The 24,710-nt window shown below is 50.3% G+C and overlaps 9 protein-coding genes across 9 annotated transcripts; 5 read left to right on the top strand and 4 right to left on the bottom strand.

Moving 5' to 3' along the window:
- Positions 1-356: 356 nt before the first annotated feature.
- CLAFUR5_06906 (Damage-control phosphatase) lies at positions 357-2,084 on the top strand (the record flags this gene model as incomplete). Its single annotated transcript, XM_047906054.1, has 5 exons — positions 357-462; positions 516-586; positions 641-768; positions 816-932; positions 983-2,084. The coding sequence occupies 5 exons, from the start codon at positions 357-359 to the stop codon at positions 2,082-2,084; spliced, it is 1,524 nt and encodes a 507-aa protein (XP_047763039.1).
- Positions 2,085-2,400: 316 nt separating this feature from the next.
- On the top strand, positions 2,401-3,426 carry CLAFUR5_06905 (Mitochondrial FAD carrier protein FLX1; the record flags this gene model as incomplete). Its single annotated transcript, XM_047906053.1, has 1 exon — positions 2,401-3,426. The coding sequence occupies one exon, from the start codon at positions 2,401-2,403 to the stop codon at positions 3,424-3,426; it is 1,026 nt and encodes a 341-aa protein (XP_047763036.1).
- Positions 3,427-3,557: 131 nt separating this feature from the next.
- On the bottom strand, positions 3,558-4,295 carry CLAFUR5_06904 (uncharacterized protein; the record flags this gene model as incomplete). Its single annotated transcript, XM_047906052.1, has 1 exon — positions 3,558-4,295. The coding sequence occupies one exon, from the start codon at positions 4,293-4,295 to the stop codon at positions 3,558-3,560; it is 738 nt and encodes a 245-aa protein (XP_047763037.1).
- Positions 4,296-4,583: 288 nt separating this feature from the next.
- Positions 4,584-5,660, bottom strand: CLAFUR5_06903 (uncharacterized protein; the record flags this gene model as incomplete). The annotated part of the gene is made up of 2 exons (XM_047906051.1): positions 4,584-4,857; positions 4,909-5,660. 2 exons carry the CDS (start codon positions 5,658-5,660, stop codon positions 4,584-4,586), a joined length of 1,026 nt encoding a protein of 341 aa, XP_047763041.1.
- Positions 5,661-5,916: 256 nt separating this feature from the next.
- CLAFUR5_06902 (Cytochrome P450 monooxygenase calL) lies at positions 5,917-8,379 on the bottom strand (the record flags this gene model as incomplete). The annotated part of the gene is made up of 2 exons (XM_047906050.1): positions 5,917-6,255; positions 6,757-8,379. The coding sequence occupies 2 exons, from the start codon at positions 8,377-8,379 to the stop codon at positions 5,917-5,919; spliced, it is 1,962 nt and encodes a 653-aa protein (XP_047763042.1).
- Positions 8,380-16,894: 8,515 nt separating this feature from the next.
- Positions 16,895-19,211, top strand: CLAFUR5_06901 (Filamentous growth regulator 27; the record flags this gene model as incomplete). The annotated part of the gene is made up of 4 exons (XM_047906049.1): positions 16,895-17,257; positions 17,366-18,009; positions 18,057-18,632; positions 18,680-19,211. 4 exons carry the CDS (start codon positions 16,895-16,897, stop codon positions 19,209-19,211), a joined length of 2,115 nt encoding a protein of 704 aa, XP_047763040.1.
- Positions 19,212-19,382: 171 nt separating this feature from the next.
- On the bottom strand, positions 19,383-20,692 carry CLAFUR5_06900 (Indoleamine 2,3-dioxygenase nanC; the record flags this gene model as incomplete). Its single annotated transcript, XM_047906048.1, has 2 exons — positions 19,383-20,333; positions 20,384-20,692. 2 exons carry the CDS (start codon positions 20,690-20,692, stop codon positions 19,383-19,385), a joined length of 1,260 nt encoding a protein of 419 aa, XP_047763845.1.
- Positions 20,693-21,183: 491 nt separating this feature from the next.
- CLAFUR5_06899 (Kynureninase 2) lies at positions 21,184-22,687 on the top strand (the record flags this gene model as incomplete). Its single annotated transcript, XM_047906047.1, has 2 exons — positions 21,184-21,717; positions 21,767-22,687. The coding sequence occupies 2 exons, from the start codon at positions 21,184-21,186 to the stop codon at positions 22,685-22,687; spliced, it is 1,455 nt and encodes a 484-aa protein (XP_047762879.1).
- Positions 22,688-23,354: 667 nt separating this feature from the next.
- On the top strand, positions 23,355-24,622 carry CLAFUR5_06898 ((S)-coclaurine N-methyltransferase; the record flags this gene model as incomplete). Its single annotated transcript, XM_047906046.1, has 2 exons — positions 23,355-23,523; positions 23,580-24,622. 2 exons carry the CDS (start codon positions 23,355-23,357, stop codon positions 24,620-24,622), a joined length of 1,212 nt encoding a protein of 403 aa, XP_047762880.1.
- Positions 24,623-24,710: the final 88 nt, after the last annotated feature.

Here is a 24,710-nt window from a genome sequence, read left to right as displayed (position 1 = left end):
AGTTGTTGAGACAGGCGAGTCGTGCCAGGTTCAGGTTTAGATATAGGAAGGCTTGCGTGTCTCCCTCCAAGGCACTGCCCGCGCTTGTGGATGAGGCTGCTGAACGAGAATACGTGCAGGCTGAGGAGGACTCGAAGCTGATGCAAGCATATACCAACTCAGCGGGAGTATACAGATCTATTGCATTGCAGTACCTCGCGGGTCGATGATGCTCCGCAGATGCGGTCGCGCCGCCGTGAGACGCGCATGTGAGACTTGTTCTTGGCCCGTCGTCAAGTGAAGTAACTCTATCTTGTAAATAGCAACCACGATCGGAAGCTGAGCCGGTGCTGCCGTGATGCCTCAGGCTTGACAGCATGACGGCATGCCCGATGAAGACAACATTGAATGGAATCGTCTCACAAATTCTTTGTCCGACCACAATCATAGACATAGACAAGATGGAGTACGATCCGAAAGTCCGTATGTCAGTCTACATCAAGTTGCTACTCCTCCATCGACTGACGCTTACATAGCGCCGTCGAGCACCGCCGACCCAACATCATTCGCCTACATCTCTGCAAGAGAGCGATGGCCGACGATTCTGGTAAGGAGAAATCATGCTGTAGTTGGATGAACAACTACCTGACGGCATGTCCAGACGCAAGCGATCGATGATGTGCATAGAGCCACCGGCAAGGAAAGCGGCGAGAAGCTTGAAGAAGGCAAGAAGATCACCAACGATCTTGCCACGCTCAAGTATGAGCTGCAGCACAATCGGCAACTAAGGTAACTTCTGTCATCCATCATCAACGGTTTCGTCTGACATTGTACAGCCTCCTACCCGAGGATGGCGATCCGGACATCGAGGCATACAACAAAGAGCTGGAGCAACGAGGCAACCCCAAGTGGCACGATGTAGCATGGCTCTATGCCGAGTGCTACCTGTATCGGTAAGGACGAGCTTCACTTCTCATATGTGTATGGGTTCTGACCCACCCAGCCGCATGGCGACACTGTTCCGCAATTCGACCCACTGGAAGTCATACGACGTCTTCTCGAAACAGAAGCTGTCCACTTTCCGCTCATCTCGCCCTGCAGTGCTTGAGCTCGCAGCACGATACAATGACCTCACCAAGCAATTGCAGTCCGATCAGTCAGCTTTGGCCAACGCCTCTGAAGAAGAGCGAGCAGAGGCGGAGAAAGCACTCTTCATCGAGATGTGCGAGATCTGCCTATGGGGCAATGCCACTGATCTGTCTCTTCTCACCAACCTCAGCTACGACGACATCCAGAAGTTGCAGGGCTCGAACGCTCGCAAGGCGAATGAAGACAAGATTCTCATCAACAACTTCCCAGAGGCCTTTGCGACACTGAAGAAAGCTCAGCAGGCGGGTAACAAGGAGCGACGAGTGGACATCGTACTTGACAACGCAGGCTTTGAAGTCTTCGTCGATCTCATCCTTGCTGGATACCTCCTGCAATCAGGACTCGCCACGCATATCGTGCTACACCCCAAGAACATTCCATGGTTCGTGTCCGACGTTATACCAAAGGACTTTTCGGACCTGCTCAGTGTCTTGGTTGATGCTAAGAATTTCTACGAGACACCTTCAGAGGATGACCAAGTAAGAGGCAAGACTCCACAACCGCTATCCGACAAGGAGTCTCAAGACTTGCAAGCACTATTCCAGAACTGGAGCACACTATACGCTGAAGGCCAGATTGTCCTGCGGCCGAACGTATTTTGGACAGAAGGTGGAGGCTACTGGCGTCTGCCAAACACAGCGCCCAAGCTGTACGAAGATCTCAAGGAAAGCGAGCTCGTCATTTTCAAGGGCGATCTCAACTACCGCAAGCTTACAGGCGATGTGACGTGGGACCCTGCTACGCCGTGGACGGAGGCGCTGGGTCCGCTTGGCCCATCGTCTGGTCTGCGTGTACTGGCGTTGCGCACTTGTAAAGCGGATGTCGTGGTTGGACTGCCCAAGGGCAAGGACGAAGAGCTCAGAGCCATGGAAGGCGGTGGCGGTGATAGTGGTGCCCGAAAGTGGGCCTGGAGCGGCAAGTGGGCTGTTGTTAGCTTCTGCGATGGCAAGGCTTGAACGAAGACAGATCAGAAGGTCTAGACATAGAAGTATAGACGACGTTGTCTACACAGCAATCGTCCGCCTTTCCTGTCCTTAAGGAATGTTTCATGGATACCCCATCAAGTTTCACTGCACGTGCCCGCTCGGCGATCCACCCACCCGCCAGGCCGACACTACATCATCTTTGCATACAACATTGAATTCCATTCACCCACTTCCCACTTGCGCTCCTGTGTTTCACTCACAAGCTCTCCAGCGTGCGCTGCGCCCACGAAACACTTCTCTACTATGCAAGCATGATCCACCCACCCTCACCTCCACCACCAACAATATGCCTCGAGTCTACCCACCACTCGAAGGTCGCCAACCCACCGTCGTCCTCTCACCCTCCCTAGTCGAGTCCGCTGCAGGCTTCACCGCCGGCGTTGTCAGCACCCTCGTCGTCCACCCTTTCGATGTAATCAAGACACGCCTCCAAATTAACTCCCAGAATGCAACCCGCCCCGGCTCCACACTCCGCATGATCCGGCAGATCGCGAATGAAGCCCTCCATGGACCGTCGGAGGATATGGTGAGGGTAAGAGCTAGCTTCGCGAAAGAGTCACAGGCTGTTGTGAGGAGTTTCTATCGGGGCTTGATGCCGAATATGATTGGGAATAGTGTCAGTTGGGCGCTGTATTTTATGTGGTATGGGAACATCAAAGATCTGGTGAGGGCGGCACGGCAAGCGAGCAGTGGCGGGGAGCGAGTACATGCGTTGAAGAGCTCGGATTATTTTCTGGCCAGCGGTATTTCTGGTGTTCTCACGGCGGTCGCCACGAATCCGATCTGGGTTATCAAGACGAGAATGTTGAGTACGGCGAAGGATGCGGAGGGGGCGTATAAGAGTATTGCCCATGGGACTAGTGCGCTGTACAAGGCGGAGGGGGTGAAAGGGTTTTATCGAGGATTGGTGCCCAGCTTGTTTGGGGTGAGTCATGGCGCGATACAGTTCATGGCGTATGAGCAGTTGAAGAACCATTGGGCGTTGAGCAGGAAGGGTGGAAAAGAAGGATTGACAAACTTGGATTATTTGAGCCTGAGTGCGGCGAGCAAGATGTTTGCGGGCAGTATTACCTATCCCTACCAGGTGGTGAGGTCGAGGTTGCAGACGTATGACGCGGCGAAGAAGTATAATGGTGTGAGGGATGTGGTGGTGCAGATCTATCGGAAGGAGGGGATGAGAGGGTTTTACAAGGGACTGGCGCCGAATTTGATCAGGGTGCTGCCGTCGACTTGCGTCACGTTTTTGGTGTATGAGAACATGAAGTTCTATCTGCCGAGGATGTGGAACAAGGAAGGTCAGGTTGAGCCTTGAGAAGATTGAGGCCACAGACCGCGAGGAAATCCCAGAGTATGGAAGCAGGAGAGGATGCAGGGTCTCATTGGCACACCACCCGAAGCACTTCTTCAAAGTACAGCAGAGCAAGTTGCCAAAACCAGCATCGATCACTGGCCTTGGCATCTATACTCCCCCTCATACCACTCTCCGAGATGGAAGTTCATCGACCACGGACCAGCCAAATCCCACCTCGTCAGCTCTGGTGCTTTCGCATTACCCCTTTCCCACCCATGGGACTTCAAGGAATCTGGCTCGGGATACGGCGCAGAAGGCTTGAACCATGCCTTCACACCTGGCGATGTGTCCGACACGCCGTTCCAGGTGAAGTTTGCCCTTGTACGAGTGCCATCTTGCTCAATGCAGAAACCATGCGCTCGATCTGGTACCGACTGATCAAGGCCGACGAACATCTGAATGGCTCCCACTATGTACCGCCCAGTCAAGGGCGTACCGGTCGGGTCCTCGCTCTTAGGAGATATCAAGAAGACGTTCCTGGCTTTAGTGGCAGCATCGGTGTTCTTGACCCACCCTCGAAGTTGGGGCACGTCGTCCAGCTTCGTTTTCACACGACTGACTAGCGCTTTGGCTTGCATGGCATCTAGATAAACCTTGCTGTGATCATCTGTACAGGTCAAGTAGGCGTCACCAAGGTCGGCGGAGATGTGAGCGACGAAGCATCTTGTTCCGGCGTCGTTCAGTCGGATGTAGACGCCGACGCAGGTGTAGCAGTGGGATGTACCTATTGCGGACACTTGGTGTTCTTGCCCGTCAGCATCGCGAGTAGTGGTTGGGAGGGTGTAGACGCCTCCTTGGCCTTGATCGATGTGGAGGTAGTGGCCGGGCATTGCTTTTGTGTAGAACAAGCTACCGTGAGCGAGCAGCATGTCTATATGAGACATGCTTAACAATGCACATCGAAACAGCAAACAGTGGTCTTTCAGCAAGTCTGGTGTTTGGTGAGCTGTCTACTACTTTCCAGAATCCATACAACAGATCACTTGACCACAGACCGCTTTCTTCCGGTCGAAGACGCCGAGGCCTATCGAGCACGCATCGCGGCTTTACGGTACAGTACTGAGTTCCAAGACCACCGCACGGGCCCCAGCGTGTTTGCGCTACATAGTCCATGTTGGTCATGGCAGTATCGCCCGCGATCCTCCGATCTCCACGGGCTCATGTCTGTCCAGAAGCTCCACAGCTTCCCGATCAAGCCCAGGAGACGGCCACGGGTGATGTGGATAATTTGTTGACACAGGAGGTGAGCTTTCCTGCAATGATTTGCCGGTCTCTTGCTGCTTGAGAGACGGCTCGCGGTGTCGGTAACGCCAGTACAGCAGAGCGACTATTGCAGCGAGTCCAATAACTCTACCTATTGTAGACCCGGCTATCAGACCGACATTTGGTCCTCTACGAAGTGTCAGCAGCCATCGCTTTCGAATGAAGCTTAGTGGTACCTACGCAGTGTTCTCACTAGACGAGGTTCCCCCGGCGCTCTCTGTTGGCAAAGGATCACAGACAGCACGAAGCAGTGGAGCTGTTGTGATATTACTGGCTACCGCAGGCGCGAGGCCGAAGACTCCCCGTCGGTAATCAACAAGGAGGTAGTTGAATGTCAAGAAGAGGCTCCCGAGGGCGGGTGTTATGCTTCTGGTGTTGGCTTGTCGAGTATCTTGTATGCCGGCTTCTACTACCGTGTTGTCAATGACTCCGTATTGTCCTCTTTCGTCAGAGCCTCGAAGCAATGTGAAGAGCTCCTCGTTGGTCACTGTAGTGCTATAGCCGTTGCTCAGAGTTATAGTGAGCGCTCCGACAGGCCTGGTACTCGCTGAATATCGCAGCCCTACTGGGTAGGCGACGGTGCTCTGATTCGTGGCATTCGCGAATGCTGTGGTGATTGTGGGCGGGAAGATGGAACGGTGATTGTATGGCTCGATACATGCTGTCAGTGAACCGTCATCGTTGAGCAGCTCTTCTTCGTTGTATCGTATGCTTGCAATCTGAACTTGTAGCGGACAGTTCAAGGGGCTGTCATCGGAAGCGACAGTGAAGTTGACGAAATTGCCAGCGATGCGCGACTCGTCGTAGCCACCAACGACGAGCAGTCCGTCTTTTGGATCAAGCGACCGACTACCAGCCCACAGACCCACGACTTCTGAGGGGGCAATACCGTTAGACACAGCAGCAGCGGTGAAGGACGAGTTACTTCCCATTGGCAATCCGGTGTGGTCATCTGAAAGTTATTAGGATCTGTTACTTGCGCTTGCGATCTTCTTACCTCTATTATGGTCAGTGTCCAGTACCACGGGAAAGCCATAGGCGTAGCCTATCTCCTTCTCAGACTATTGGGCCTTGAAAGGAGTGTTGCTCAGCTTACATAATCGGTCCTTCGTGCCTCAGGTACCAATTATTAGCGCAACATCCTGATTCGAGCTACGCCAGACCCTACCCCGCCCACATTATACCAGATTAGGAAAGGGGTGGGTCTGAGCCCGCGTGCGCCTGAGGAGGAGGTAGGGCGTAGCCCCTCCTTTCGAACGTGACGCGGTCGTTGAAGTAGATATATGCGCCGTCCTTGTCTTCGTTCTCGACTTGACTGCCATTCCAAGCACCCTTGACAGCAACAGTATAAGTGGAAGAATGTGACTGATCGAAGACGCCGCCGAGACTACCGACGCAGGCAGTGTTGGAAGTGGAGATGCCATCTGCGACATTGTTGACGCGGATATTGTTCAGAGCGGTGTAAGGTCGCATCGCGAAGACTTGTGTTGGGGTTCCAATTCCGATCGCGATACCACGGGTCACACCCTGTCTACGTTAGAGTGCTTCGAGCAAAGTGCAGAGCACGAAGCGTACCAAACCGTCTGCTGTCACGGTCGTGTTTGTCCATTCCAGTGCTAAGGGCTCGATGGTGCAAGGAAATGTCGCCAATCTTTGTCAGTGTATGTCATGTTGTGATAGTGGAGTTCATGTTTCTGAAGAATGGACATGGTATGAGGCTGATAACGAAGGGCACGGAAGGACGTGGATTGCGCAGTATCTGGCAATGACTGGTGGTTGCAGCTTTTCATAGTTTGTGGGAATCTCACCGGTCTTTGTCTCTCGTTCTGCGAAGCCATTGGCTACATGCTGACCCTTGAGTTACACGACTGGAGATTAGCGGGTTCGCATTCATGCTCCGATCAGAGCATGAACGCCACCATATGACGGATCTGTCTCGATAGGGATGGAGGAACGTATGCAGGGGCGGGCTGTTTCCAATAGGCGTTCGGTGCGACCTGTCATTCATTGCCGCCGCCTGATCTTGACCCTCATATCACCACCTGGTGAAATAGCGCCGCTTCCAGGATACGCCCTCGAGTAAGACGGAAAGTCTTTGGTATGCTTCTTCTCCCCATCCGTGAACCCTTTCACATCAAACTCGAATCGTAACAGTATCATCGCCAACGCCCCCAAAGCTTCCTGCTTGGCAAAGAGACGGCCAGGACAGATGGTCGTTCCCCCACCGAATGGAAAGAACTTGCCAGCTGTGCGACTCGTGCTGAAAGTCTGCTCGCCAGTTTTGAGATTCGTAGCCAGGAATCGCTTGGCATCGAATTGATCAAACGGCTTCTCGCCCGTTGACCAGGCATTGGGGTCGTGGTGGCCGAGGAATGAAGGTGCGAAGAGGTTATCGCCTTTGCGGAGCTGGACTAGACGCTTGCCGTCTTCGTCGAGTGGGAGGACGAGGTCTTCGGACAGGTTTCGTGTTACGAGGACGTCTGTGTAAAGGCGCAAGATCTCGGTCCAGATGCTTTGTAGCAGTGGTTGGGTCATCAGTGTTGCGATGTCCAGAGTTCCATCCTCCTTTTGCGCCTTGTTGATCTCAGCTAAGACACGAGGCACAATATCCTTTGGTCCTCGTGGATCTAACAGATGGAATAGCATCCAGCCAGTGGCTGGTATTACATTGCTGGACAGGCCGAAGGTGATGCCTGCATCAAGTCTTGCTCCAGACTTAGCATTGAGCTTGCGATTCTTGTAGTCCAGCTGCCGTGCTCTGTTAAGTCTGCTGCCGAAATAGGGCTCCCATACTGGACCCTCTGGATCTACCGGCGTACCGCCACTCAAGCGATGCATTTCTCCGCTCCATTCCTCCAGTTCGGTGAACATGCGGTTCCGTCTTTCGATGGCCTCTTTCATCACGAATTTTGGAAACTTGAAGAAGAAGCTCAAGAAGTCAGAGTCGAAACCGTAGAAGTCTTCGCAGAATGTTGGGTACATCTCCAACAGTTTCTCGCCGAGCAGCGCCGTGCATGATGCCGTGAACATGCGGTCTCGTAGCCAATCGTAGAGTCCTATTTCTGGCAGCTTGACCATCTCTTCTGCGTCTCTGTCCAGAACCTGTTCAAGTACTCTCGTGAAGTGCGAGGTGAGCTCGTTGACCCGGTCAAAGTTCGTAAGGTACTTCGAGTTCATCTCGTGCTCCATATGTTTACCAGCCTCAGCATTCCTGATCTGTTCCATTGGCATCTCGAAGACTTCGGAGAAGAGCTCACGCTCGAAGACATCTCGCGAAGGTGATCGTGCTTTGAACATGGCCTGGACTGCCGCGGAAGAGAAGACGATATGGGTGGGTCTTCCTCCTATGAGTATGGTGCAGATGCCTGTGGATCGTGGATGCCAGCTGAATAGTTGGGACCAGAACTTTCCTGGAGAAGGCTGGAGGAATGATATCGTATTGCCTAGCCATGGTAGCCAGTATGGTATTTGTGGTGGAGACACAATCTTTTGTCCGCCATGGGGCGATTCATTGAAGTTGCGGAGAGAGGCGTAGTAGTTCCATGTGGTAACCAAACGAGTGAATACCAGTATCGATGCGACGAGCAGGAATGGTGATATCGCGTACGCTACCGAAGTCGGGATGTCCCCGAGGAAGGGGATCATGGTCATCTTCCGGAGAGCACTTGTAGAGGCAGGCACGATGTGCAACACCTCAACTGGGTGCTGCACTGATGCTTACCGTCTGTTCAGCCGCTCGCGTCAGGGGGTCGTGCCCATGTGACGTTCTTATCCGAACACACCGCCGGCTTGGCGCTCAGCTTTGTATTTAGAGTTCTCTCAGGTAGCTTTTCTGTATCTCAGATTCACACTCGCCAAGGTTCTCACATCTGGTAGCTTCCCTTCCTTTCAGCCTTTCTATTAGGTTGAATCAGCCTATAAGTAAATATCCTGAGCTATAAGTCTCTAACTTACGCCTCAGTCGGACCTTAGTGCTAAAGCTAAGCGAGGTAACCTTACTAACCTTATCTTAGCTCCTACGAACGGGGCGGGCTACTCAAACCTTTAGTATAGAGGACACTAACTAATACCCTAATTAAGGCGGTTATTACCTACCGGATTAGTAAGGTTTTGCTACTTATCTAGTCGGAGAGGGCCTAGCCTATAGTCGCGCCCTAGGTAACAACTACGCGGCTTAGCCTACTAGCCTAAGCGACACCTTTAGGGCTACTTAGGCTATACCCCTAGCTACTCGGTCGTACCGCCGCCCTAACCGCGATAGCGACGCGGAGATAGATAGGGCGGACTACCTAGACGAAGATAACTTCGGCCTATATAACGAGCTAGCTAGTAGAGGTAAGGCGCCTAGGATAGAGGATCCCCCTATTCTAAAGTCTAATACTTAGAACGACGAGTACCTTAACTAGATATCGTCTATTAGAGCCTAGATTAGCCTAAATAAGGAATAGATTATTAAACGACGCCTTTCCGACCTAGAGAAACTAGAGCTCGTTAGTAGCTTCGTTAGTAGCGACTTTAACTAGTTATAGTTTAAAGCTATCAAAGAAACGCGCCTAAAGCCCCCTTATCTTAGGCACGGCGATTTCGACGACATAATTACGTAGATCTCTAACTTTATAGTCGACCTAGACTATTAGGAGTAGATCTAGCGTAAGTAGGAGACTACCCGTTAAACTAGGAGTATTAGGACCTTTATTAGGTCGCTTAGGCTGACTAGGAGCCGTATAACTCCCCTACTAGATAACTTCACCTACCTACGTAAGTTTTTAGCCGGCCTAAAGCCCGATATACTAGCTAAACTAGACAATCGTAACTTCCGAGCGACTAATACAAATATCCGCGTCTACTTCTAGTAGGCTATTATAGCCGACTAGCGACTCTATCTTAGCCGCGGAAGAGACTAGAAGCTAGCCGTAATAACATTAGCCGTCGAGAAGTTCGTAGACGGGGACACTAAAGCCTTTATAGCTCTCCGGGGCCACTTAGGTAGCTCGGCGCGCGGTAGAGGCCGCGGCGGACGTAGACGCGAGCGAGGTAATCGTAGAGGCCCCTCCGGGCGCTTAGACGAATACTATAACTATAGTAAGACAGGCCACTTTACGCGTAACTACTCTAAGCCAAAAAATAGAGCCTAAGACGTCTTAATTAAGGCAGACGTACTTAGGATCATTAGACGCCTCTATACCCCTACCTAGAGAATCCTACTAGGATAGAACGACCCTAGCTACTAAGGGTAAGGCTTAGTAGACATAAGTAGAAGAGGATAGAGCATTGTCTTTATCTAAAGAACCCGAGTCGGAGACTAAAGAGGAGGTCGACTATACGATAGAGAGGCTAATAGCGATAGGCGGAGGGCTCTTTACTATCGATACCCGCTTAGGACCTAGTTAGGTTCGGGCTAAGGTTACCCTAGACTACGTAGCCTCTAAAGTGTACCTCTTAGCCCGAAAATCGAAGCAACTCCCCCGATCGCTTTTTAGGGACTTACCGCTAGCAAGGATCGTCCTCCTAAACGGTAAGGAGATCATTTCTACTTAGGGTATCCTTCTACTATATCAGATTAGTACCTAGTAGGACATAGTCCCCGCTAGAGTTATCGATATAGAAGGATTTGACCTTATCCTAGGCCTTAAGTAGTTCTAGGAAGTTAACCCTAACGTAAACTAGTAGTCTAGCTCTACTAGACTACGGGACCGGCGTAGCCGGTACTATACGATCAGGTCGTACTTTAAGGTGTTCGACCTAAAGGACGACGAAGGCGAGCTAGAAATGTTTAACTCTATATATTTAGTAGACTTCGCTATACGATACGAAGGACCCTAGCTCTTCTACTCGCTTAGGCGACTCCCCGACAATACCCTAGTTAATATCGACTTCGAGGAACACGGCTTAGATAAGGTATACGAACGCCTTATAGCTATAGTAGGGGACCTAGACGACGAGTCTTAGCTACCGTAGGTAGGTAACTAGGTCTTCTAGACGTTAGTTAATCTCTTCCTAGAGATCTAGAGAGCTTAGCTCCCGGCTAGACTTCTACGGAAGAGAGCTTTCGACTATACTATCCCTACTAGTAACGCTCGACCTATTAACTAGCCCGTATACCGTCTAAACCCGGGTCAGCTTCGAGAACAGGCTCGCTAGATCTAGATACTCCTTGATCGCGGACTAATTAAGGTCTCGTCCTTACCCTAGGGATCCCTAGTCCTCTTTGTCCCTAAGCTAGACGGCTAGTAGCGTATATATATCGACTATCGCGCCCTAAACGCCGTAACTACTAAAAACGGCTTCCCCCTCCTACGTATCGAGGAGTGCCTAGATACGGTCGCAAAGGCTAAATACTTTAGTAAACTAGACCTAGTCTTAGGGTACTAGTAGCTACTAATCGACTTAGCCGACACGTATAAGACTACGTTTAATACTAGGGATAGGAAGTACGAGTTCCTCGTTATGCCCTTTAGGCTAATAAACGCCCTAGCCTTGCTTTAGTCTATAATAAACGAGATCCTAAGAGATCTGCTTTAGAATAAGGTCGTCGTGTACCTCGACGACATCCTAGTCTTCTTAGACTCTAAGGAATAGTACGAAAAAGACCTAAAGGAGGTCTTCGACCGCCTAAAGAAAGCTAAACTATTCTACTCCCCTAAGAAGTACGACATTAGAGTCAAGTTAGTCACCTTCTACGGGCATTAGATCGAGAAGAATTCGATTAGGCTACTATAAGACAAGATCGACGCGATTAATAGTTAGCCTATGCCTACTAATATATAGTAGATTAGGTAGTTCCTTAGCCCCGTAGGCTACTACCGCCGCTTTATTTAGGGCTTCGCGAAACTCGTAGTACCCCTCTTAGATCTTCTTAAGGAAAGCGACGAGTCCCTTAGGCGGAAAAAGCGTCGCCTAGTACGATAGAACGCCTAGTACGTATACGCTTTTAAGAGCCTAAAGCTCGCGCTAACCTTAGGGCCTATACTAATCTAGCCTAACCCTAAGAAGCCCTTTACGATTAAGACTAATATATCTAAATAGGCTATAGGCGCTACTCTCTATTAAATAGGAGCTAATAACTAGCTACACCCTACAGCCTTCTCTAGAAGGAAGCTTTAGGGAGCCGAGCTAAATTACCTAGTTTACGAAAAGGATAGCCTAGTAATTAAGGAAGCCCTCCGAACCTAGGATAACTACGTAGAAAATAGCTATACGGTTACGATCCTAACCGATTACTAGTCGCTTAGGTATCTTAATAGTACTAAGGGCTAGAGTAAGAGGATCGTACGATAGGCTTAAGAGTTTTAGTAATATAACTTAGACATTAAATATCGTAAGGGAGAATAGGTAATCGTTCCCGATACGCTCTCCCGTCGGCCTAACTTTATCGGAGAAGGACCTACTAACCTAGCTTAGCCGGTTAAGCAACTCGTAGCTATAAGATTTAAAGCTAACGAGACCGACTTGTTCCCTAAGCTAATAAGGTAGTTTAAGTTAACGGGATAGATACTAACTTACGGTCCCTACCTCGAGAGCTTAATTAAGGTACGAGAAGAGGAATTCGAGCTACTCCTACTAATCGACGAGTCTAAGGAACCTAGATTAGGCTTCATTCTTCTAGACGATAAGGGAATAGCGCCTTTCCTCGTACTAACCTAGCGTCTTGATCTAGTAAACTACGTATACTAGCGATACGGACACTTTACGGCGCCCGGGCTAATAGATTAGCTCGAGATAAGAGCCTAGTAGCCTAGTATAAGAAAGGACGTACGAAAGTTTATCGAATCCTACCCTAGATACTAGCTAACGTAGAAAAAGAAGCCTAATAAGCCTAAAACACGCGAGCCGCGGTTTTACTAGGTTAACAATAAGCTTAGGCCCTTCGAGAGATAGGCGATTAATGTCGTAGGGCCTTTACCGAAGAGTCTACTAGGAAACGAGTACATTATTACGGCGATAGATTACGCTACGGGTTAGCTAGTCGCTTAGGCCGTTCCGCGTACGGATACTAAAGCGACTATAGTATTCCTATACGAGAGAATCTATTAGAACTACGGGCTACCCCGCGAGCTCCTCTTAGATAATAGTAAGAACTTCCTAAGTAGGGTTATAAGCTACCTAATAAAGTAGTTTTAGGCTAATTATTGTCTAGTATCCCTATATTATCCTATAACGAATAGGAAGGTAGAAAACCTAAACGGTATACTAGGATCGATACTAACGAAGCTATATATTAGTAACAATATTAGGCTATAGGATACCTTCCTACCTAAAGCGATCTACTATACTAGATACCGCTAGTATATAATAACCTACCTTAGCCCCTTCTACCTTATATATAGCTAATACCTACGAATCCTAGAAGATAAGAATAAGCTACGAGCTAAGAATGTCTTAGTTAACGACTATAGGAAGCGTATCGTTCGCGTCCGCTATACGCGTTAGCTCGTAAATAAAAGACTACTTTCTCGAGCTTAGACTAGGAACCTAATAAGTCTAAAGTTGCTTCCGCCGGAGGTATAGCTAAGACGTAAAGTCGGAGAATAGGTCTTACTAATAAACCTAGATCCGCGTAAGCTAGAACCTAAGTACTTTAGACCCTATAAGATCCGTAAAGCAAGCTTCCTAGGGACGTATATACTTTAGACCCCTACGGGTAGGATTCTAAGGTATCTCGTCTATAGGAATAGGCTTATATTAGCCGTATATAAGGATCTAGCTAAATTCTAGTATTAGTATCTAGCTAGGAGACTTCTAGATAGGTCCGGTGTTTTAGAAGATAAGCTAGAACTTAAGGAAGTTCTAGGTACTAGTTAAGATACGAGTCTTGATCTAAAGGACCTTTTAACTATACCGGAGGCTAAGTAGTTAAAGAAACAAGTTAAACTCTAGACTACGAAAGAACGTAGCTAACCTTACGTAGGAGCGCGAGGGTTCTTAGTAGGGGAGGAAGGTTAAAGAAGAGAAGCTAACTTACTAGAGCAAGTTTAGCGAGACCTAAGAGTTACGAAGAATGCTTAGAGGAAAAGAAGCGAGCAAAAGACTTTACCTAAAGTACTTAGGTCTTAAAGGCGATCTTATTAGATTAAGTTAAGAAGAGTAGGCGAAGAGTAAGATTAGGTACGTTCCCTACTACTCGAGAAGGACACTTAGGAAGATCGTTAGCCTCTATAATAAGAAAGTCCTTAGGAAGCTATCCCTACCCTAGCTAAACCCGCTAAGGTCCCGTAGGAGATACCGGTTAGGGAGATTAAAGTGTTTAGCTCGACGCTCTATCCCTAGGCCGACGAAAAAGAGTTAGCCCTACCTTAGGGAACATTACTTAGATTAAGCGTAGCGGACGAAGTTATAGCCGAACCTAAAGCGGCTAATAGCCTTTTAGATATAGATATACTAGACTTAGTAGACCCGGAGGTTAGATAAGCTAACCTATTGTAGTAGCTACTTTAAGAAGCCGAGGTAGTAGCTAAGACCGCTCGCCTAAAGGGACTAAGGTAGCAGATAACGAAGAAGAAACTATAGGAGTAAGCCTAGTTACCGAAGCGGCGCTAAGGGAGTTAGGTCGTAAGAATTATTAATTAGGGTTCTTAGTCTATAGTACTCTTAAGTTAGGCTACTCGGCTACCTATCGCTCGTATAAAACAAGAACGTAGTACTAAATTATAAAGTAGCCTCGGGCTTATTATTATCTAGGCTCTTAGAGCCTTACTTCTAATCTAGGAACCGGAAATTGCTAGGTACTACCTCTAGATCCTCTCTATTATCATCCTCTATTATCGGTATAGGCGAACGAGCTAAGGAGCTTAATAGAACTATAGCCCCTCTCGGCCTCTCGGTAATCGAGCCGAATCGTAAAGTACGTCTAGTCGCGATTAACCGCCTAAACCGCTTAGCTACTAGAAGAACGGGAGGACTAGCTATACGACCGTAGACCGTAGGCGAGGTCACGACCGCCTCGCCCTTACCCTTAGAGTCTTCTAGGAGAGGCGTCTATACCGGAATCTCGCGGAGCTACCTAACGTAGTCGGAGGTATCGCTTAGACCCTCCTACGGCTCGTTACGGTCTAGGGTATAGCGCGGCGATATCTACCGAGGGCTGCGCCGAGTCCTAGAAGCCGACTTCTTCTTAGCTAAGGCCGCGGACTTCTTACTAGCTAAAGATACGGGCTTCTTACCCGGAGGCTTCCTAGGTACCTTAGGTATACTAGCGGACTTACTAGGCTTAGTTAGTAATACGAACAAGCCGTCGTCCTCCTTATCTAAGGTGTTCTCCTCCTAGCTAGGTCTATTCGTATTAGTCTCGGCGTTCTCGTAAATAAAGGCGCGGACGTAAGCCAAGTTAGCCTTTAACGCGGCCTTTAGGCGGCTCGCGGCGTCGCGGGCAGTATAAGGCTTACGACTAACCTAGAAGACTAGACTATATATAGCTAGGGTCGGGGCGTTAATCTAAGCTAGATTACGATACTTAAACTTAGTATTCTAGAACTGACTAGACTCCGTAACCTAAGTAATATCGTAGGCCTAGGGAAGATTAGAGAAGTTAGCTACCTTACTAGGGGTACCTAGGCGCTTAGAGTCCTTTAACCGGGAAGACCGCTTAGTATAGCTAGACTTAGTACGAGACCGGCTACGGTCGTAGGTAGAGTACTTACTAGTCTAGAAACAATTAGTATAGCCGCCGCGCTCGATAAAGGTAAAGTCGTCTATAGTATTAGGCTTAGGATCCTCCTAGTCGTATTTCTCTAGCTTACTACTCGGTAGGCTAAGTTACTAGTACTTAGTAAAGGTTCCTAGCGGACGCTCGGTATCGCCCTTAGAACGGTAGCTTTATACGTATCGCGTAGATCTAGAGCGGCCGCTATAGTAGCTAAAGACAATCGCCGCTAGCCTAGTTTATATAGTATACGGTCTAAAAGCGATAGGCTGCCTTAGAATACCGCCCTTAGGGACCTTTTTAAAGACGTCGAAGTCGGAGTCTAACGCGGCTACTAGCTTTAGAACGCCGCTAAACTAGAAGCAGCTATAGCGCGAAGGGAGTATATAAATTATCTTAAAGAATCTGGATCCTCTGTCGATCCTTAGATACTAGCGCGCGATACGGGCTAACTATAGCGCGATCTAATTGTCTAGCTTAATAACGTCGCGAGAGAACTAGACTTTAAACTAGAAGGCGTAGAGCCGAGTCTACTAACCGGCTAACTATCCGGTAGGTATATCCGGAAGGCGCGTCTTAGTATAAACGGGGAGCCGCGGGAAGTTATTAGATACGGCTAAAGTGTAGGTAACGGTAAGGGCGTCTATCTAAGCTATTAACTCCTCGCCTTAAGGAGAGCGCGGGATAGGAGCTATAGTAAGCTATAAGGAAGAAAGGAGTCTAAAACACGTTAGTATTACTACGTTAACGCCGATACCGCGGCGCGGCTTATATACCTTAATCTAATTAAGAATAAGTTAGCTAAGGCTAAAGAAGGTTAAGGAAGAAGCTACCGAAGGGCGAAGAGGTTATTAAAGACTTAGTAAGCTTAAAGGTTAATACTCGTAGTTAGATTAATTTAAATAAGAGCGTGCTTTTATACTTACGTTCTATACGAGCTACCTTATACTACGAGCTTCTAACGATATAGGAAGGCGCGAACACGCGTAAGAAGCTTACGGTAAGGTTATCTAATAGGGTTAGTAAGCTCGTAGTAAGCTTAGGTAGTAGAGTTAAGCCGCGTAAGGCAGTTATATATACGGAGTGAAGTGAGCTAAAGGGTCGTAGGCTAGGAAGCTACGACGAAGGAAGCTAAAGCTTTAGGATCTCTTTTATTATCGATTTAAGTATATAGGCGATTAGGCTAGCCGCCTTAGGCTAACATAGGTGTGTTAGGGTCTAGTAGGGGAGGATGTGACGTTCTTATCCGAACATACCGCCGGCTTAGCGCTCAGCTGTGTATTTAGAGTTTTCTCAGGTAGCTTTTCTGTATCTCAGATTCACACTCGCCAAGGTTCTCACACCCAAGGCCCCAAGCGAGATCGTGCAAACCCAGTCACGTGGCAGTCCATCGAAAGTGGAGACGAACCTGGTCAGGGCGAGTAGACTAGGCTTTCTCCACATTGTCCCCCGGGCCGTCCACTTCCGTCGATCCTCACTTCCGACAGCACATCCTGGGAACATCCGTCATCCTTTGCTTCCACCGACATGGACTCGCAATCACCTCGACGCGAGAAAAGACGACGAACAGATCGTGTCTCGGCTGCTTGTGACTTTTGTAAAGTACGCAAAGTGAAGTGCGACGGCTCTTTGCCTTGTGGCTATTGTCAACGGAAGAAACGTGCAGATACGTGCACCTTCTCGGGGCCGAAGCAGAAGCAGGCGCATTCCACTGCAAACACGCCAGCTCACAATGACCGGACGCCTGATGGACGGAGCACGTCACAGCCACCACGTGCCAGGCAACGGAGCGATCCTACATCCCTCCGACAGAGGCTTCAGGGCGACGAGGAGATAGCTCGCATTGGACCTTCGCTATCCCCCACGATCAGCAGGGACGATCATCACGAAGTACGTACTGTAGGATAAAAGTCATCGTCCGTGAGGGACTGACATGGGCCTCACTTCCTACGGTCTGCCAGCTGCCGGGCTATCAAACTGACAGTCTTGGTTGCTCAGGACACTGAAGTACCTCTAGAAGCGCGACTTCTTCGCGACGCGCAAGGCAAAGTCATCTTCATCGGAGACTGTGCTCCACTGTCGTTTTTACAGACTGTCAGACATTTGATCGCAAGTGAGGTCGATCCCAACGGTATCTCAAATCAGCTATCAAGAGATTCGATTGTCGAGGTCGCAGCTCTCAGACCATCGACAGCTGCACCGGATGGCGTCGCACACATACTTCCGCACGAGGTACGCGGACTCATGACAGCATATTCCATCGCCACCTGTGGGCTGGTGGATCTCTTCGACAGGAATCAGCTGGAAGCTGAGCTAAGTTCATGGACGAATGGCGATCGTCCGACCATTGCTGCTGCCTCACGAGCTGTTTATTATCTGGTTGCAGCGATCGGGGTACAAGAAACTGACGCTGCCAAAGCAGACCTTTGGTTCGGTCATGCTAAGGACTTGCTCTTAAGCAACCTCACAAGCAGCATGAGTGTTGCAACAGTGCAAGGCTTTGCGCTGATCGCAGTCCATATGCTCCGAGCCTTCCAGCCCAATGGAGCCTATCTGTACTTCTCCCTGGCCGCTCGGACTTCATATGCCATTGGTTTACACAGGACAGAAGTGAACGCTTCCACAGCAATGCCCGGAGAAAGGTAGGTCGTCCCGGGTATTTCGAAGTGCAGAGCTGATTCCCATACAGAGACAGAATCTGGAAGAGCCTCCGGGTCGTAGACATGCTCATCAGCAACATGCTTGGTCGTCCACCATCCACTTCGGACGTCGATTGCACAGTCAAGTACAGCAGCTCACAGGACCTGGCCGACAAGGATGCTCATATATTCCTCGATGCGAGCGTGCAAATTTTCATGATCATCGAGCGTGTCGTCGTGGAAGTCTACTCGAGAAAGCGTATCTCCCTGCGAATTGCCAATTTCGTGTCACAGCAACTAAAAGGATGGGCTGGTCAGTGGGTTCGCCAGCTCATGAGCATCGTCGATTCCTGCAGTATGGAGTCAATGGACCAGGAGAGTATCGTCGGTGCATGTCAGACACTTTCGTCCTACTACTATAGCATCATGCTATTGACACGACCTTTCTTGATCTATGAGCTGTACGAGTATCTTGGAGCAACACTACGAGGGCAAAGCTCCCGGGCAGAGAATCAGCAGAAGAAGAAATTCGCGGATGCCGCCCTAGATGCCGCAGCTGCATTTGTTGATGTGTTGCGCAAAGTTTTGGCGACTGGCAAAATGCCGTACAGAATGCCTCTCGTCGTGTATGTCCAAATCATCCTCAATGCGTAACACCTACTAACGATCGCAGGTCTTGGCTCTTCACCGCAGCTCTTGTTCTAGCTGTGGGCATAGTCGGCCGATCTGGACTGATGTTCGAGGAGAACTGCAACACCTCGATTGAATGTCTGGACTTCTTCGCCAGCATCGATCCTCACGCTCAACAGTATGCTGCGACGGCTAGAGCAATTCTGAAGACGACGGTGAACCACGTGAAGAATCGTGAGAAGCATCTTCATCTCCAACGCAAGCAAGCGTCTTCGGAGCTGTTCGGTCTACTATCTGAAGATGCAGTCGAGCCAGATGCTCGAAGTGAGCCCGTGCAGAACACCGCCCATGGGCAGCGTGAGTCCCCGGAAGCTCTGAGACAAGAGAGTACAGGTGCTCCGCCCGAGGGCGCCTGGACGTACTACGATGCCGACTTCTTCGCCCTTCCGTGGCTCAATGAGAATGACCAAGGCCTTCAGGATTTCCTCCAGCCCGGGCGACAAACCCTCGACGGATCGCTGGCCGATATTCCTCTCTTCCCGATGTACGACCACATGTCTGGTCCCCTTGAGTAGCCGAAGCGCGGTGGCAAATGGCACTCGGACGTGATGCGACACACTTCTGCGTTCGACAGCTTGATGCTGCTCCTTCTCGTCTCATGGGCTTGGCGATGAGACCTACTTTGTTGGTATCTGCTGCTGTGGAGTCGGGATCCGCCAACAACCAGTCATGTTATCACATTTGGATCATCGCACAACGATGGCTTCGCTCGTCTCGTCCCTGGAAGTTCTCAGGAAAGGGATGAGCTTCGTGCCACCGGTACCGACCAGCTCTTGCGTCGATACAGAACCAGAGGCCAGCTTGGTCGAGGTCGTTGCCAGATCTCGCCGTCCAGTACTCTGTGTAGGCTTGCCCATCCTCGCGGGCAGAATGATGTACCTTGTCACTAGCTGGATGTGCTTATCTCGGAACTGGCTCAAGCCTGCCACAGCATTGTTGTATGCTGTCACGAGCTCGAGATTCTCCTTGTGGCTGTCGACATACGACCGAATGTTGGAGATGGCCTCGATGTCGTCCAAGAATCTAGCATGCGGTCCTGGCATATATCTCCTCATGTCAGCATGGAAGCCTTCACACCGCTCGTGGTTGACGCCAAGTGCGGCATCAAAGAACTGCAACAACGAACTCTGGCCATTGCTTCCGCCTCGATACTTCCTCCACGACCCTTTGCCATTGCCTTCGTCGTAGAAAACGCCCTTCGGCAGGCCAGCGGCTTCCATGTTCATGCTGCCAGCAAGGAAGGGGCGTATTGTGTGGTAGAACACTTGCGGTCTGCAACGCTCGTCCATCCGTTCGAGTAATCTGCCAATGTCGATGATGCTATCCCGGAAGTACTCCAGGCTGTCGATCATGGTCGCCACATCTTCTTGCTCCACCGCCTCCATCGCAAGCAGCATTCTTTTGATTATGGGACCTGCCCGAGCTTCCATTGCGTTTGAGATGATGAAGAACCATGACTCGTCGTCGGTGCCGGTTTGTGTGAGAAGTGCTACGAGGTTCTCCGGTTGCGTCAGGTCGGTACAGCCGTCTAGGGCCTTGTAGTTCCACAGATTCAACGCTGCGTATGTTGCAATTGGGTGAACTTCTAGATGCTCGGCGGATGCTAGAAAGGGGATCGAGATTGCTGGTGGAAGAAGCTGGATATCGTTAGCATGGAGACGTCTCAGCTGGAACAGAAGCGACAAACCTCAGCAGGCTCTGGACCTTGCCACACATACGCCTGCGTGATGATGGCAAGCATCGAATATGCTCGCTGCCATTCTGGCTCGCTTTCGAGATGCGCTGTGTCGAGGACTGGCAGTCTGTCTACGTGCTGTCGAACCAGTTTCGATTCAAGCAGACCGGGAAGGTCTTCGACGATGCTTTCCCATGGCTGGTAGTAGTCGTTGAGTAACCGGCTCAAAGGGCTGTCTGCAGGCAAGAAGCCGTTCTCTGAGATGCCGTAGGAGGCCAAGGCTGCTGGAGAGGGGACAACATCGATCTTGGAGGGACTCATGATTGCTCTGACAAAAAGTCTAGATTTAGAGCTGTCGATTAGGTTGGCCAAAGAATGTATGCTCGGTGTCTAACGGCGTAGCGCCTTGAGTATAAGTTTTCTGTGAGAGATGCTCCACTTCAGCATGGCGGCCATGCGGTTACACCATTGTTGAAGGAGACATGACGGAGCTGTGGACAATGCTTCCGCTGAAGTTCCGTGTCGGAAGCAAGGTTTGAGGACAATGGAGCAATCAGCGAGTCTTCCGTCAAATTCTTGACCAAGCTATGCCTAACAAAGCGAGCCGGGCATCGTCCCGCCAATCGGTGCAGCTTTCACGGTCTCCACAAGTCCTCATCGACGGGCTTTGGCTTCCGTGAAGACATCGTCGGATGTGAATGGTGATCGCATCATGCTCTGCAGATAAAGTGCATCTCTCACGCCACGCTTCCTCCTGCGACACAGACTCAACTATCACAAACCACGATCTACTTCACTTCGCTTCACTCGCAATGGATGCACAGAGCGCTATTACTCAGCTCCGCAATGGAGAGAAGCCCACGTGGCCACAGCATGCGGCTTCTTACGACTTCGCACAATCACTAGACAACAGCACGACCACATTCAGAGATCACTTCAGGATACCGACCCGGGCACAACTCAAGCGAACAAGCATAGTCGACAACGAGAAGACGAAAGCTCCTGCGGACAAGCCGGAAGACTGCAGCATATACTTCTGTGGCAACTCACTTGGCCTTCAGCCAAAGGCGGTCTCGGAGTACCTCGACGCATACTTGACAACATGGGGCTCCATTGCTGTGAATGGTCACTTTACACAGATCGGGGACTCGCCTTTGGTGCCGTATCAGGACATGGCTGGAGACTGCGCGCGGAAGAGTGCTGACATTGTCGGGGCATCGCCCGAGGAGATCGTGATCATGAACACACTGACAGTCAACCTTCACCTGATGATGGCGGCTTTCTACCGACCGACTGAGAAGAAGCACAAAATCATGCTGGAGTGGCGGCCATTCCCCAGCGATTACGTCAGTACATCCTGTCGTGTAAGGTGAGCTTAAACTGACGTGAAGGTAGTACGCCATCGAGTCTCAGATCGAGTGGCACGGCCTCAAGCCAGAAGACTCAATGCTCAAGGTCCAACCCGATGACGGCTACATCATCACAACCGCTCATGTCACATCCTTGATCGATAAGCACGCAGATGAGCTTGCTTTGATTCTTCTGCCAGGTATTCAGTACTACAGCGGCCAGCTTCTTGACATCCCGACAATTACCAAGCATGCACACGACCGCGGCGTCATTACTGGCTGGGACTTGGCCCACGCAGCTGGTAACGTTGAGCTGAAGCTCCACGACTGGGACGTCGACTTCGCGTGCTGGTGTACATACAAGTACATGAACTCTGGCGCTGGCTCGATTGCTGGTGCCTTTGTGCACGAGAAGCATGGCGACAGCGCGAAGAATAAAGCGTTGAAGGGCTGGTACGGCCACGAGAAGTCATCTCGTTTCTTGATGGATAACAAGTTCGTGCCGACGCCTGGAGCGCAGGGATTCCAGCTCTCCAACCCCTCGATCGTGGACTTGACAACTCTTTCCGCCTCGCTTTCCATCTTTAAACAGACCTCCATGAAAGACCTACGATCAAAGTCACTCCTCCTCACAGCATACGCCGAGCACCTCCTCAACCAAATTGCCGAGCGGACATTCGACGGATCGTACCCATTCGAGATCATCACACCTTCGAATCCTCTTCGGCGTGGTGCTCAGTTGAGTGTACTGCTGCGCGAGGAGCTTATGGAGGAGGTCAGCAAGTCGCTCGAGGCTGCTGGTGTCATCTGCGATAAGCGCAAGCCTGGATGTATCAGAGTCGCACCTGCGCCACTGTACAACACTTTCAGTGATATTCAGCGGTTCATGGAGACTTTTGAGAAGGCGCTACGGGCTCAGGTCGCGCCGAAGAATGAGTCGAGCGAGGGTGTTGAGGCGAGGCTGTGAAGTGAACGCAGTACCTGAGCTTATCAGTAAAGGGCAGAGCAACCTCTTCCCGCTGGGCGTCTGGAGGAAGTGGTCGATGTCCCGGAGTCGACACGTTCTAAAGATTGCGGCCTCGACTGCCTCTTGCTCTTTCTCAGAGCGCGTAGCACCACCGAGGTGCTGCTCACTTCATGGTAGACGGAGTGCCCAGCAAGCAATGGAAGAAGCAGCCAGAAACTCAGCCTGGAGTGATGACTTCCTACGCTACATGGACCGGTCGAAGTTGACACGGAAAGGTGTATTCGGGATGGGTTGAACAATTGCTGCATATGGAGCCTGACAACACGATGACCATGATGAAAGGTTATAGATGTGTACATGTCTGATATGACCACAAAAGCTGTGTGCGCTTTCTCTGTCTGAGGGCTGGTAACCAAGTTGATTGCTGCCGAGCGCTTCGACTCCTTATCGAAGCGTAGGCCGTTGCTTCAACATGCTGGCATATGGCTGAGTGGCGAGGTTCAACTGATAAAGTCGAGGGTAGAGCGCGTCGACCTGTGCTGATTCTATGGATACACGGCCCTTGTTAGCAGCTCTCCAGAAGTGAAGTCGACAAACATCGGCGGCAACTACTTTGTCACCATGCCTTCCTCCCTTCACCTCGTCGTCGTTACCGCTTTCGGCAGTCATGATGTCACTTCCGGCACTTTTCAGACTTCGCTTTCCGAATCCGCCCAGCAGGATGAGCTTCACCAACACAACGATTTCGACCTCACAACATCGTCCTAGGGGATATCTGTATACCGCGTGCTTGACATATCCACTTTACAGGCGTTTGGGCGCAATCATGAACTACGGTAGCCAGCCTTGTAACAAGATTTCTCAAGACATCCATGCTGACACGTTTCCATAGACGCTCTCGTTGAGACAGTCGTAGACGGCGGCTATCTCCCCGAGTTCCTTCTCCGGCAGGGTATCAGAAGTCAACTACGACAGCGCATCGAGCTCATCAAGTCGACAAGTCTGGCCGACAGCTATGAAACGAAGATGAAGTATGTTGACCTCCTCCGGAGCAGACCTATCGCGGTAGAAACCGCTGCAGCAAACGAACAGCACTATGAAGTCGGGACTGGAGTTTTGTCGGCTTGCCTTGGTCCTAGGATGAAGTACAGCTGTTGCTTGTATCCCAAGGGCACGGAGACTTTGGCACAGGCGGAGATTGCGATGCTGGAGAGTTATGTTGAGAAGGCACAGGTGAAGGATGGGATGCGGATTTTTGATTTGGGCTGTGGTTGGGGAAGTCTGTCTCTTTACCTTGCTGAAGTGCTGCCGAAGTCGCAGGTGACGGCTTTCTCGAATTCGAGGACGCAGAAGGAGTATATCGACTCGCAGGCCAAGGCGAAGGGACTTACGAATTTGGAGGTGGTCACCGGAGATATTGCGACTTATGACTTTCGAGGGACGAAGCTCGAAGAGAAGTTTGATCGTGTCATGTCGATTGAGCTGTTCGAGCACATGAAGAACTACGAACTTCTCCTGGCAAAAGTGAGCACACTGCTCAAACCAAGCGGCAAGCTCTTCGTGCACTACTTCGCCCACAAGAACTCTCCCTATGACTTTGAAAGCGGCTGGATGACGACTCACTTCTTCACCGGTGGGACCATGCCTTCCGCGGACCTGCTGCACTTCTTCCAGCGAGACCTGAGATTGGAGAGGCAGTGGTGGGTGAGCGGCACACACTACGCGAAGACTTGCGAGGACTGGCTATCGAAGATGAATGCAAGCAAGAAACAGATCTGGCCACATCTGGAAGAGACCTACGGCAAGACTGATACTGCGAAATGGTTCTATCGCTGGCAAGTGTTCTATCTTGCTTGTGCGGAGCTGTTTGCTTGGAATGGTGGAGAGGAGTGGGGTGTTTGCCATTATCTGTTTGAGAAGCCTGCGAGGTCATAGAATCGACCACGAAGACAGACTATGCAACCCTAAGGAGCGGAGAACCCTTGGCTACACATCCTTCAGGATCTTACAAGACCACAGCCCC

This window comes from Fulvia fulva, chromosome 6 (genome assembly GCF_020509005.1).
Source record: "Fulvia fulva chromosome 6, complete sequence".
Taxonomy (NCBI): Eukaryota; Fungi; Ascomycota; class Dothideomycetes; order Mycosphaerellales; family Mycosphaerellaceae; genus Fulvia; species Fulvia fulva.
The sequence above is the reverse complement of the archived record's forward strand: the minus strand, read 5'-3'. Positions and strand labels throughout refer to the sequence as shown.